Below are 12,500 nucleotides of genomic sequence, written 5' to 3'. Positions count from 1 at the left end.
AAAACAGAAATACGTTTTTACTCCTCATTGCTAACCGAAGACAGTAAGTTTCAATACTTCTTTAGATGTTTTAGTTATACTTAAAGGTGAGGTCTCGTAGTTTGAGCTTGCGGTTAAAATGGTGAAACAGCTTTATGATTGGTTGATTTCAGCCGGAGTCATCAGTTGGGAGGTGGTCGATCTTCGGTCATAATTGTTAAACCTTGCTTAAACCCTGCTTACCCTTGAATAAACAGACAACCCATTTGCACTGACAAGAGGTTTTTTGACTTTGCTGTTTAATTAAGGAACAGTTACTTATTTCACTGTCCCGCGGGCACGGAATGCAAAATTATTTGTTGACTTTGATGTCAGCCTGTGATGGATACTTTTCGACTGTTAATTAAAAGTATATCTCCGATAGACTCAATTTCAGTCGTCTTCTTTCGCCGCTAACTGAGAATTCAGGCTTTGTCTCCTAAGAAAAAAATTATGCACGGACAGATCACGTAGATCAGCGAAATGATTTCAAAACTAGAAGACATTACAAAAAAACACGCTGAGAATTACTTATTCCTAACAGAAAACATTGTCGCGAAATAAGCAGCTAAAGTGCGCGCATTGCTTTTCCCCAATAACAACCAATATGCTCCCGTTATCTTCCCAAATGGACAAAGAAAGAGAATCAAACACAGAAGGTTGGGGAGTTTCAATCTATTTTATTGATTTTTCAGCTACATACTCAACTTAATAATCATTTCGGGGTGGATCGCTAATCTTCGGTTACAATCGTCTGAATCGATCTCTCAAAGGACACAGCTGGCTGATTTACTGTTTCGGCGCAAGTCTGTTTCATGTAGTTAATTAAAGTTAAAGTTTTTATTATTATTTTATCTTTCATGCTTTACAGTTCAAATAACAATAAAAGCTGTTAATTTTATCGAGCTCAGCGAGTATAAAGTCTATAGCCGTAATTATATAAAGATGCAGTACCAAAAAGGAATGGCTGCCTCAGATAACCTTTTTCTGGCAAAGAATAACAGGAGCTCTCCACCGATTTGCCTCAGACAATTTGCAGCTATTGTCAAACCACTCTCCAGGTAAATAATTGCTATATATATAGTTTGTATTGACACATTTCTCATGTAGGTAGTTCGGTTCTCCACTCGCCCATGCAGAATACTGACCGTCTAGTGGAGTGTCATCGATCCAGTAGAACTTTGTGTCAGCCTTTCTGTAAAGTCCAATCCACGCTCCCCAATATTGAACTGTTGGTTGTTTCATTACCAGGTCACGTGTGAAGTTATTCTCATCTTCTGATCTGATTATGGCGAGATCTCCTCCCAGATTTTGGCAAGTCGTTCGAGCGTCGCTCCAGCTAAGCGTTGGAGTGTTGATGACGTGGTAACATGAATTTCCATGATGAACCCAACCTTGCGGACAATCTAATCGGGTGAAATGCAAAACACAATTAGATCGTAGCAAGCGGAATTCGAAGCAGCCGGGTTTTGCTTTTCACGTTCTGGGAGGGCACTGAAAGTTAAGTGTTTGTCGGGGCAAGTGGCCTGTATCGCTGGAGCATGACCCGGTTACTGTAGCATTAGGGGCTAGGAGTATTTCTACTCCCCCTGGTTGGAATGCCAGTCAATCACAGGATAATTCCAGCATTAAATTCACCGGTACCAATTTTTACTCCTGTGTGTAGAGAGGCACTGTGAAAATAAAGTGACTTTCCCAAGAACACAACTTAGGACGCAATGACTCCGGCCAAGGCTCGAGCCCGAAACGCTCAGTCCGGAGTCCAGCGCACTATAACCGCGTCTCTCACACTCTGGGAGGGTATACGCAGTTAATAATTTGACACATTTATATCTTTGTAAAAATGCACGTCATAAATGTCCCGGCTGGTGGTGCAGATCATTAGTAAAATGCAAATTTACGATCTATAATTTGGTATTCTAGGTGATTTTTTAATAATAACAAGAACATTGAGAAGCTTGAGAAGCTTAAAATCGGGCGCTTTGCCTTGAAAGGCAGGGTTCAGTACAGCAGAAACCACGAAGCAGTTACTTAAGTAGCACTCAGTCCGACTGTGTTTGTGTAAGTCACAGGGCTTGCATGAGCTGTATTAGTGTGCATAATATAATATCTAGAACGTTGTCGAGATTGCATTATTACTTAATGACATGATGGTTTCAATTTATAAATGTATCTCACACAATACAAATAAACGATTGAAGTAGACGACTAGACAATGTAAAGTTTTAAGACTTAGCAAAGTGCAGTGTATTGGTAATACTGTAAGGTGCGGTTTCACCTGAAGGTCGTGTGCTTTTCGGTATTTTTCAGGCATTGCACTTTGATGGGACAGTACTACAACTGTTTACCGGGGAACTACTATTGTCAAGAAAATGATCACAACTTGTTGATGAATGATTGAACATTTGTTTCATACCATTACTGTAATAGTAATTGATGAAGGCTTTTAGTCCTGAACCAAAGTATAAGGACTGGGAAATACTGAAACCCATTATCAGCCACCTTAAACGGAAATATCTTGTTGGTGTTTCAAGGAATCCAAGGAAACTTCACTCATCTCATGTATCTATGTTTTGCGGTATTTTGTAATTTTTTGAGTGATTTTTGGGGATGTTTGGCAGGTGATAGTTTTTTTAAAAGAATTAGTAAAATTTAGACAACTAAGAAATATTGAAAATTTAATGTGAATTTAACATTGGAATTTGAAGTTAGAAATTGGCAGACGGACACCAAACAGTCCCGTGACATCCTGGAGTGTTTTTGCATGGGGGTCAACTGTGTGATGATGTTTCCATTTTTTTCTTCAATCCCCACTGATAAAGAACTGTTGTTGGTGTTATGTTGGTGTTATCACATGTCAAGCCTTCAACAAGGTATGAAAGAACACAAGGATTTAAATTATTCTGGTGCTCAATTTTTTGCGTAACTAAAATTAATGTTACTCAAATTCCTGATGGATTCTGTCTTAAACTGTTACGAGCTTAGTATTTCCAAATTATTGCATGTCAATGTAAGGCAAGACAAGACATGCCTTGGTTCTTATGTAATTCTCTTAAAAACACATAAGATATTGACTATAATTTTGTTTGTGCTATGGCAATTCACAGTGGGGTGGTCTTGATGTGTCTTTAACTTGTAGACTGGACTGGACTAGTAAAACGCGGACTAGTAAAACGCGGACTTGTAAAACGCCTCTAGACACTTCGAATTCCTTGGCCACAATCATCTTACGGCTCTCTTCAATACATAATGTCTCAAAAAAACAGTAACCTCAGAAAGAAGTCAGAAGCAAATAAGGTCGAAAGACCGAATTTGAACATATAACGGCAAATGTTCTAATGTCACGAACGTAGGAGTCGTGTAGGCCCGTCACCTTTATTTACCACATACTGCCCCCAAATTAAAACAGTACCCTCAGAAAGAAGTCAGAAGCAAATAAGGTCGAAAGACCGAATTTAAACATTTAACGGCAAATATTCTAATGTCACGAACGTAGGAGTCGTGTAGGCCCGTCACCTTTATTTACGATTGACTGTTGATTTCTGGACGGGCCCCGTTCTACCTGGGGCGAGCAATACAAACGACTGCACTCAACAGACGTCAAGTAGTGGAAAGAAAGAAACATATGCACACAACTCATAGCATCAATCCCGTTGTTTTAGTAGGGGTTTGCAGAACGAACATGTGCTATACTGCAAAAACATCTCCACGCTAAAACAGACCATAGAGTGCTCAAAAAAGCTAGAAATATGCCGTCGAAGAAACACACAAGAGCTTCAAACACAAATTGTTTCGCTCGCTAAACCGTTTAGTTTTATCCGATTTACAAGCGCTTGTTTTACAAGTCCGCGTTCTACAAGTCCGTGCTTAACAAGCCCTCGTTTTACAAGTCCGCGTTTTACTAGTCCTCGTTTTACAAGTCCGCGTTTTACTAGTCCACGTTTTACTAGTCCGCCTTTTACAAGTCCGCGTTTTACCTGAGTCCGCGTTTTACTAGTCCGCGTTATACTAGTCCGCGTTTTACAAGCCCGCGTTTTACTAGTCCGCGTTTTACTAGTCCAGTCCAGTCCTCGAAATACAGTATGCCAAAACTCCCCGCCCTCTAAAGATAAGACCTTGACGGTTCTTGTCGTTTTTCGGTGCCTATTCATCTTCGGCATCTTTCTCATCCACCTCTCGTTCTGTCCTGTGTCTGTCATCACACGAAAGAAAAGCTGATTCTCAAAAAATCTGCCACAAAAGGAAATTGACAAAAACAATATGAAAACCATATATCGAAAGTTTCTTATTCTAAAATTTTATCATACGTCTTAATTCAGAGCTACAAAGAAGTTCCTCCTTTTGAGTTATTGATACTGTTCTTACAGTACCTCTTTCCACTAGCGAAATTTTACAAAATTCCTTCGCGGCGAAAAGGTAGCGCGAATCCAGAACGGACTCCAATCGAGAGGGGGTTAATTCTAGATTACTATTAATTAACTATTACAACATTCATTTTTAAAATAGTTTCCCAAGCCGACTTAGCTAACTAAACGTCGAGTGTATCTTTCAGTAAACAAAACATGCCGTTATGACGCCGGAAATCCAGCTCACGCATACTATACCCCGTGACTCACGCAAACCTCCGACTTACGTGCTACTACAGTCATTCCTTTCTAAACATTTTTTTTTGACCACCACCGTACCTTTCTACCCAAAAATCTCATGAAACCGCCCGGTTTTAACCTGTTTTAACCTTTCAAAAATTAGAGCGTTCGAAACTAAATAAGATCCGTAATCACAAACAACATACAGCCGTTTACCAGCACTCTTTAAAACTCCTGAAACCCTTCAAAATCAGGCAAAATAAATCATTGAAATAACCTTTATCAATGTTTCTTATTTTTTATTCAGTTCTATAAAATGCCTTTCATACACTACTGTCAAACAAAAATTTCAATTTCCTCAAAGTTTCAAGACAAAAGAATAACAAATATTTCGTGCACAATGTAATTTGATTAAGCCAATATTATCACGTCTAAAAATACTTCAAGCAATTCAGTGAAAACCCGTTTTTTTTTCGTATCAACGAAAACCACTTTCGAATAATCAATACATGAAAATAACAATAAGATCAAAAGGAAGAAAGGAACCTTTCTAATTATTTGAAGACTTTCAAAGCCGTGATATTATGCATCCAATCCGCGATAAAATTTAATTACAACAAAATCCAAGTTCTCATTTTGAATTCCATTTTTTTCAGTTGATACCTTTATCCAACTTGTGAAAAATTCCATTCAAGTTCCTATTAATACTGTACATTCCCAATGTTTTGCTCAGGTCTTCAGAAGCGTCTTACTAACCAAATCTAAAATAATTCCAAAACATGCTGTACAAACATTCTACTCTTTGTGACAAACGACTTGACGACCAATTGTTCAGAAATGAAAATCGACACAGTTCTTGCTAAATAAAAAAAAAGTTTTACGGTGGAGTCAGGCTCAAAAAATATACCGCAAGATCACACCCCCATTCATAGTCAGAAACCAGCAAACCATCTAGTTTGCTAAAAAAAAACACTGCGTGACATCAATAACGTTACCTTTGTCATTTACAAATATAACTTTAACTTGTCAAAGTAAGTGCAATTTCACAATGGTGAATATCAGTACAGTATGGGGCCCAGTTCTCGGCCGGGTCCAGTTCTCGGCCACTTTGTGTTTAACGCGTTTTTTCACACTCCAGTTGAATCAAAAGAAAAAGGTATTTCCTTCAAACGATAGACTGATTCATGTGCTTTAAGTATCTTGAGTTTGATCGTTCAATTCGATATAGAAAGCTCACACGTCGAGTTTACGCGGAGGTAGGTGAATTTGCATTCCCGAAAAAGTTGTTTGTTTACGGCTCCAAATTCATGGATGTAGTTAAATTCGTATTTTATCCAAAAGCCCCCACCATACGAGCTAATTTTTGGCATGTGAAACGTAGAATAATTCAGCTTTCTGCTTTAGTTAACTTTTCGTTGAACCGTTGTATTTTTTGGTCTTAATTTACTTCGAAATTTTTTCTTGCGACGTTTGCGTATTTGCCAGTTCTCGGCCACCCTGCTCGCTATCACAGCTTAGCGCTTGGTTTTTAATATAATTTCATCTGCTGCTGCCAGAATGAAAGAAATAAATGTCTTAAAAATAAAGTTCAATCTTATCTCTAAGTTTTGAGCTGACTCTTGTCTTGTCTATTATTTATTACACCTAAATCTTTCAAGACCTTTTCACTGCAAAATAAACCATCTAAATGCACGGGTCACACAATGCGGTTTTGCCAGAACCTGCACATAGGCAACTAGGCGCGTTAAAATCCTTCTTTTCTAAAGTAAAACAAAGCATCATAAAAATAATTTGGGATCGATATAGTATAAATAGGTTTACAGAGTGATTTTATGACTGTAAAAATTAATTGAGCATTTTTTTACAGATAATTACGCACAAGCTTTTTAGTGGCCGAGAACTGGGCCAAGGTGGCCGAGAACTGGGCCCACAAATGGAGCTTTTATTTTTATTATTGCTCGGGCAAATTAATTTTTGACCGGTCGATAGCTTTACACCAAAAAGCTGAATAATGTAGCTAGCTCTGGGAGAAATTTCAAGTTCCTGCGGTTCTTCTGAGGTAAGAAATACAAGTTTACGTCAAAAGTGGCCGAGAACTGGGCCAAGGTGGCCGAGAACTGGGCCCACAAATGGAGCTTTTATTTTTATCATTGCTCGGGCAAATTAATTTTTGACCGGTCGATAGCTTTACACCAAAAAGCTGAATAATGTAGCTAGCTCTGGGAGAAATTTCAAGTTCCTGCGGTTCTTCTGAGGTAAGAAATACAAGTTTACGTCAAAAGTGGCCGAGAACTGGGCCCCATACTGTACTTTGCCCCGTAAGCTTTTTTCTCTGTCCTTCCGCCGAAGCAAAAAAACACAACCTGATTACACATTAACCCAAAAGTCGACCAAGTGTGCCTGCAACGATTTCCTGTCAAAACTAAAATGAAAACCATTGCGGTATGCGTCACCCGTAGCGGTTTTGTAGCAACCCCAAGCTATCCCCGTCTTTTTGGCCGCGCCAGGAGACTACGCTCTAGGACGACCAAAGGGTAAACTATAAATCGGCCACGCCCGATTAATAATAATAATAATAATAATAATTTAATACTTATTCGGCGCAAATTAGCATGTGAATATGATCAAATGCGCCTACATCAAGTTAATTTAAAACTTAAAAAGAAAAAAAAAACAAATTTACAAATATTATATGAAGATATATAAGAATACAATTAAAAACTTTCCTAGTATAAAAATCGAAAACTCAAGATTAAAATTAAAACTAAATCTAAAACTAAAATTCGTGGAATTCATGCTAAAAAGAAGCTTTAGCTGTAACACGCAAATGCCTTCTTAAACAAGTATGTCTTAATTGTTCGTTTAAAAAGATCGTAGTTTTTTATCGATCTTATGTCCGATGGTAATTTATTCCACAGTCCAGGGGCTGCTACTGTAGTAGTAAAGTAGCTACTGCTACTTTACTAAGAGAACAATCCGCAAACTAATCGGACAACAGCAATTTCTCGGGTACTTTTGCGGGCGTGAATTTTTTCCGTCGAAAGATGACAAAAAAAGTGCCGCTTTATACTTGGTTAGTTAAAACAAGGTAATTTGGCATCTTTCACCGCTAGCGCATTAGCGGAACTTAAATGTGTTAACAGTTCTTTCCCGCAAACGAGTAATTTGTCATTCCTGATATTTGCATAACAATACAGTTATACATAAAAGCAAGACAGATTCGGGAACAATCTGTAAAACCTGCTGGCCATTTTAATTTCTTGAGTTGTAACTTCCTTAAATTAAGCATTTTAACAGCAGTCTGAGAAAGAAGTACCCACGGTCTTCGATTTCTTTGCAATTTTTTTCGTTTTTATTTCCGTTCGTTTTTTTCGTGAAATGTGGTCAAATGCCAAAATTCAGAAATTACATATATTTTCTGTAATGTTTACGAGTTTCGACAGTTTTATATCCTGAGTATTGAATTTGATCACGCGAATTTTGGTGAATTTCAGATCATCGCTTCAGTCTTGAGATCTTCGTTTTTTTCCGCGGTGATCTTCGATTTCTTCGGAAATACCCATAGAGAGGCTCAAACATAACATAAAAAGTTATCCTCAATGAAAAACGCTCAATTACTATATTTACGTTGTATACCAGTTTTGTAAACTTCACATGTTTCTCCAGTCCAAGGCGGTTTGCACGAACATAAAAGGCTTATTTTTCCTTGTCGGGCAAACAAGAACCACCATTGAGGCAGCTGGTGATCAAACATCACTGAATAAAATTTATAAAATAAAACATTATTACTTACCCATTTTAACTTCGCATGTTTCTCCAGTCCAAGGTGGTTTGCACGAACATGAAAAGGTTTGTTTTTGCTTGTCGGGCAAACAAGAACCACCATTGAGGCAGCTGGTGATCAAACATCCCTAAATAAAAACAACACAACACAAAAAGAAAAACATTGAGAATGGCAAAGAGAAGTTTGATGATGATAATAAAGCAGGTCCAAAAATGTCGGTCTTTTTCTTTTCTGCAATTGCAGTCAATTTATGACGAACGAAACAAAACCCTTTGTTATTTTGCGTTGTTCAGACATAATGACAAATGTAAATATTTGTAAAATATGTTGGAATTATGGACTTGAGTTTAGCTGAGCGAATTAGATCCCCAGAAAGTCTTGATTACAATGATAATAACAGGCCCCCATGCACCCCTTATTTCAGAATAGAATTGTTACTTCTTTGGGACAAACGAGCCTGCAAAAACACAAGAGAGCGAGGGAAATGAACTTACAAAGTCTTGTGTGCCTTTTATCTAGCGGCAAAAAGGTCAAATACTTCTGAAAAAGGTATTAGTTGGACTAGTTTAGATTTAAAATTTCCGTTACCTTAAGGAGCATCGAAAAAGTAACTCCCTGCTGATCATGAAAGTTGGTGTTTTCGTTGACGAGGGAGATGTCGTGCTTGTTCAGTTCACAAGTTCCTTTGCCGTCCTTCTTGGATGACATCTTGTAGTTCTTGGAAGTACACCACTCGTTTCTTATACACTGTTGGCCGCACGATAACAAACTGGGAGAATCAAACCGTTTGACAACGTGTCCCTTAAGCTGCTTATTTTCCAGCGTTCTGAAGTATGATGAACGAGAAAATGTGGGTGTTTCTTCTGCAGTGAAAACGGTAGCGGTTTGAAACAGGAAAAACAGCAATATGTTTTCACTCCGACCCATTGTCAACCGAAGTTATTTAGTTTTCAATACTTTATTAGATGTTCTAGTTATAGTTAAGGGTGAGGTCTCGTAGTTTGAGCCCGCAGTAATAATGGCGAAACGGCGTTATGATTGGTTGATTTCAGTCGGTGCCATCAGTTCGGAGGTGTTCGGTGTTCTTCGGTTATCATCGTCAAAGCTCGTTATCCCTTGAATGACACACAATCCATTTATTATGACATTAGATAACACCCGAAGTGAAGTTTGCTGTGTTATTGTTTAATTTGCAGGCACGACATTCAAAAATAATTAATCTTGCGTAGTCTTTGAAGTCAACCGGTGATGGATGATTTTGGACTGCTAATTAAAAGTATAACTCATATAGCCTGAATTACAGTCGTCCTTTTGATCGCTTAATGAGGCTATATCTACTAAATGATGAAAGTGAAGGCATAATATTATTTGTTAGTATAATTTCAGAGGTGATTATAAGAATTGAAGCATTCTGATTGGTCGAGAAGCTCGGCTTATGAGGCTATATTCACCCCGCGCGAGGTGATTATAGCTTTGAAGGCTTGGCTACTTAGCCACGCCACCTTTGACATCCAGGCAAGTAAACATGGCCGCATTTGCTGAATGAAATTTTCCTTTATTTAAAAGAAACCATTCCATGTCATGGATTTTTAAAACATTGGGAATTTTGCAAGTTGACTACCAAGGCTTTTGGACCGAAAATAGTTGCAAGAGATTGTTCTCAAGGCATTAGAATTGATCGTAAACACGGTGGTTTTGGAGATCTTACGCGCCATCCAACTCAGTCAGATCAATCGAGCAAACATTATTCAGTTCTCTTCTGACCGGAGCTACCGTACCCATTTCGAGAGGATTCGCACATTTTCATTTTCATTAGAAGTCACCAACAGTTAAACAAAGGTACCGGATATCTATCTTTCTTGTAGTGTTTCGTTTGTTCGGTTTTATTGCTAAACTCTTTAGTGTAAATTCTGATTTCAATCGATGAATTAAACTGGTTTACACGTATGCAAGCGAACACTTGTGTTTGATGTTTTCTTGTTGTCTATCGTTTTTTGCTGTTCTTAATAATCACCTCTGGGAAAATTATACTAAAACAATTATTCGCCTCAGGCTCCGTGATTATTGTTGAATAATCCCCTCGACTTCGTCTCGGAGATTATTCAACAATAATCACTTCGCCTTCGGCGAATAATTGTTAAATAAGCAAATTGAAAAGCCGCAGACAGATCACTTAATAGTTCAGCGAAATAATTTCAAAAGTAGATGACATACCAAGCAGAGGACATTTTCTCCAAATAAGCAAGTAAACTGAGCGAATTGCATTTCCCCATATTGCAATATGTTCCCTTTACTAGAACAATAGAAAGGAATCAAATACTCAATACTCAATAGTAAGCTCGGAGCAGAAGGCAAAGTTTCATTTCACTTTATTGATTTTTCAACTACAGAAGTTAATTCATCTCTAGGTCTCGCTCGCCTGCTATTTAATATTAAATTTTTAAAATTACATAGTGAGACTAAAAACCATCTGTTTTTGTTTTTAATTATTCGTAGATCGCAGACTGCACGAAATTCACTTGCACGTTAGCTAAAAACACCCCCGAGAAATAAACAGAGCAAATAATCTCCTATACACCCTTCTTAATGTCCTCTGGACCTTATACAATATACATGTACTATAATAATTTTAATATATAGATTCAGGCAAGCCTAAAAGCGGAGCTCCCCAGTTATTTCCCCTTTATAATTTTTTAGACTGATTTTTATATTCATGTTATTTTCTTTATATATGATATCAAGAGAGGATGATGATATGTATCCCTTTTCACCATGAACAACACCAAATAAGAGTTAAAAAATTGATCAATCAAGAATATCATTAGTAGTCTATGCATAACCTTCTAAAGATATACTCGCAACTCTCAAAGTTAACCAAGAACAAAGAAAGGTTTGCTCTTGAAAATATCCATACCCTCATCATAACTGGTATGTTACAGCTGCACATAGCATACAACTGGAAAGTTTCGCATGTTGCTTACCCACCCCCCCCCCCCTCCCCCCAAATAGGGAGTCTATACGATGGAATGGTGACGATGACAGTCTTATTATTGCCTAAAACCAAAAATAACAGCTTTCTGCTAGCAAACTGGAGTAAAAGGTAGTGGCAAGCAAAATATTGACATTCTGTCATTCTGCCAAATAGGGTCCCCAAAACGATAACACCTTTTTTCTTTATTTGAGTCCCTTTGCCCTTTGCTTAATTACATGTAAACTTAGCAAAAATTCTGGAGAGGCATAAATACTGTTTGTTAGTTCTAAACTCAGGTATAGATTGCTTGGCAAAAATTTTACCATGCCATTTTACCATGCATTAAGAGATTGATGAAATGTGTATCTCATTATCATAATTACTGTTCTTTGTAGTGTGGGCACTGGGAATTAAATGTTTAGGTAGCAGGATGATTTTTTATGTACATGATTGTACCTTATCTGGCTTTATTTCATTAACTTTAAAATTACACCTGTCCTTATAAATAAATTGTATTCTACACACAGTACATGTACATAAGTGTTATTTGTACATGCAATGAAGAATATATGAATATAATAATCTGATTGTTCATTTTTCTCTTTCTGTGTCTGCAACTCTGTGGAAATTCTGCTACTCGTGTTGACCCTGAAAAAGGCAAAAAAGACATAAGATTTGTTGATGATCATTCAATGGCATCAAATGAATTTTTATAATTTTAAATTAGCTTAAATTAAATTCCTCAATAAAACCACGATTTCAATGAAACATAAACTTACCAAGCAGTTGAAACACCTATCATTTCTTAAACCCCAAAATTTTACACTTAAAAAACAAGTTTCATGCACTGATGTAGATTCACAAAAACTAAACTCTGTCACAGAGCATTTAGAGAAATAAAGGTATATATAAACTGACACTAATCTAATGCTTACCTTCATCATCACAGACATTAACTGCACCCCTTGAATTCCTGTTTTCCCTCACTAAAAACAAAATGTACACCATATCAAAAACCCATAAAAGGTATGGAAATCCTAATATAGCAAGTTTTAGAAATGCAACAGATTTGCTTATATAAAATTAATGATAAACTCAAACTGCCTCTTACAACCTCCATAAATACCTGTCACTCAATTAA

At 37.3% G+C, this 12,500-nt stretch overlaps 2 protein-coding genes across 2 annotated transcripts in view; both read right to left on the bottom strand.

Annotated features, from left to right (window-relative positions):
• LOC144664324 (secretory phospholipase A2 receptor-like) overlaps positions 1–28 on the bottom strand; it is a 1,639-nt gene extending 1,611 nt beyond the window's left edge. The window contains exon 1 of the mRNA XM_078525425.1: positions 1–28. This exon is cut by the window's left edge and continues 310 nt beyond it. Within this exon, the coding sequence (XP_078381551.1) occupies positions 1–28 (28 nt within the window).
• A 650-nt stretch (positions 29–678) lies between these two features.
• LOC144663524 (C-type lectin domain family 6 member A-like) lies at positions 679–10,321 on the bottom strand. The gene is made up of 3 exons (XM_078524494.1): positions 8,977–10,321; positions 8,398–8,515; positions 679–1,424 (listed from the first exon to the last, which is right to left on the bottom strand). Exons 1-3 carry the CDS (start codon positions 9,313–9,315, stop codon positions 991–993), a joined length of 891 nt encoding a protein of 296 aa, XP_078380620.1. The 5' UTR covers positions 9,316–10,321; the 3' UTR covers positions 679–990.
• Between the last annotated feature and the right edge of the window lie 2,179 nt (positions 10,322–12,500).

This window comes from Oculina patagonica, chromosome 8 (assembly GCF_052425735.1).
Source record: "Oculina patagonica isolate OP01 chromosome 8, crgOcupat, whole genome shotgun sequence".
Classification (NCBI taxonomy): Eukaryota; Metazoa; Cnidaria; class Anthozoa; order Scleractinia; family Oculinidae; genus Oculina; species Oculina patagonica.
Note: the sequence above shows the minus strand (reverse complement) of the source record. Positions and strands in the feature narration are given on the sequence as shown.

Bases quoted from the DNA above. Each gene is read 5' to 3' on its own strand.
- LOC144663524 (XM_078524494.1), bottom strand. From the start codon at position 9,315: ATGGGTCGGAGTGAAAACATATTGCTGTTTTTCCTGTTTCAAACCGCT. The intron at 8,516-8,976 runs GTAACGGAAATT...GTTTTTATTTAG, and splicing joins CTTTTTCGATGCTCCTTAAG to GGATGTTTGATCACCAGCTG. The intron at 1,425-8,397 runs GTAAGTAATAAT...TCACCCGATTAG, and splicing joins AACATGCGAAGTTAAAATGG to ATTGTCCGCAAGGTTGGGTT.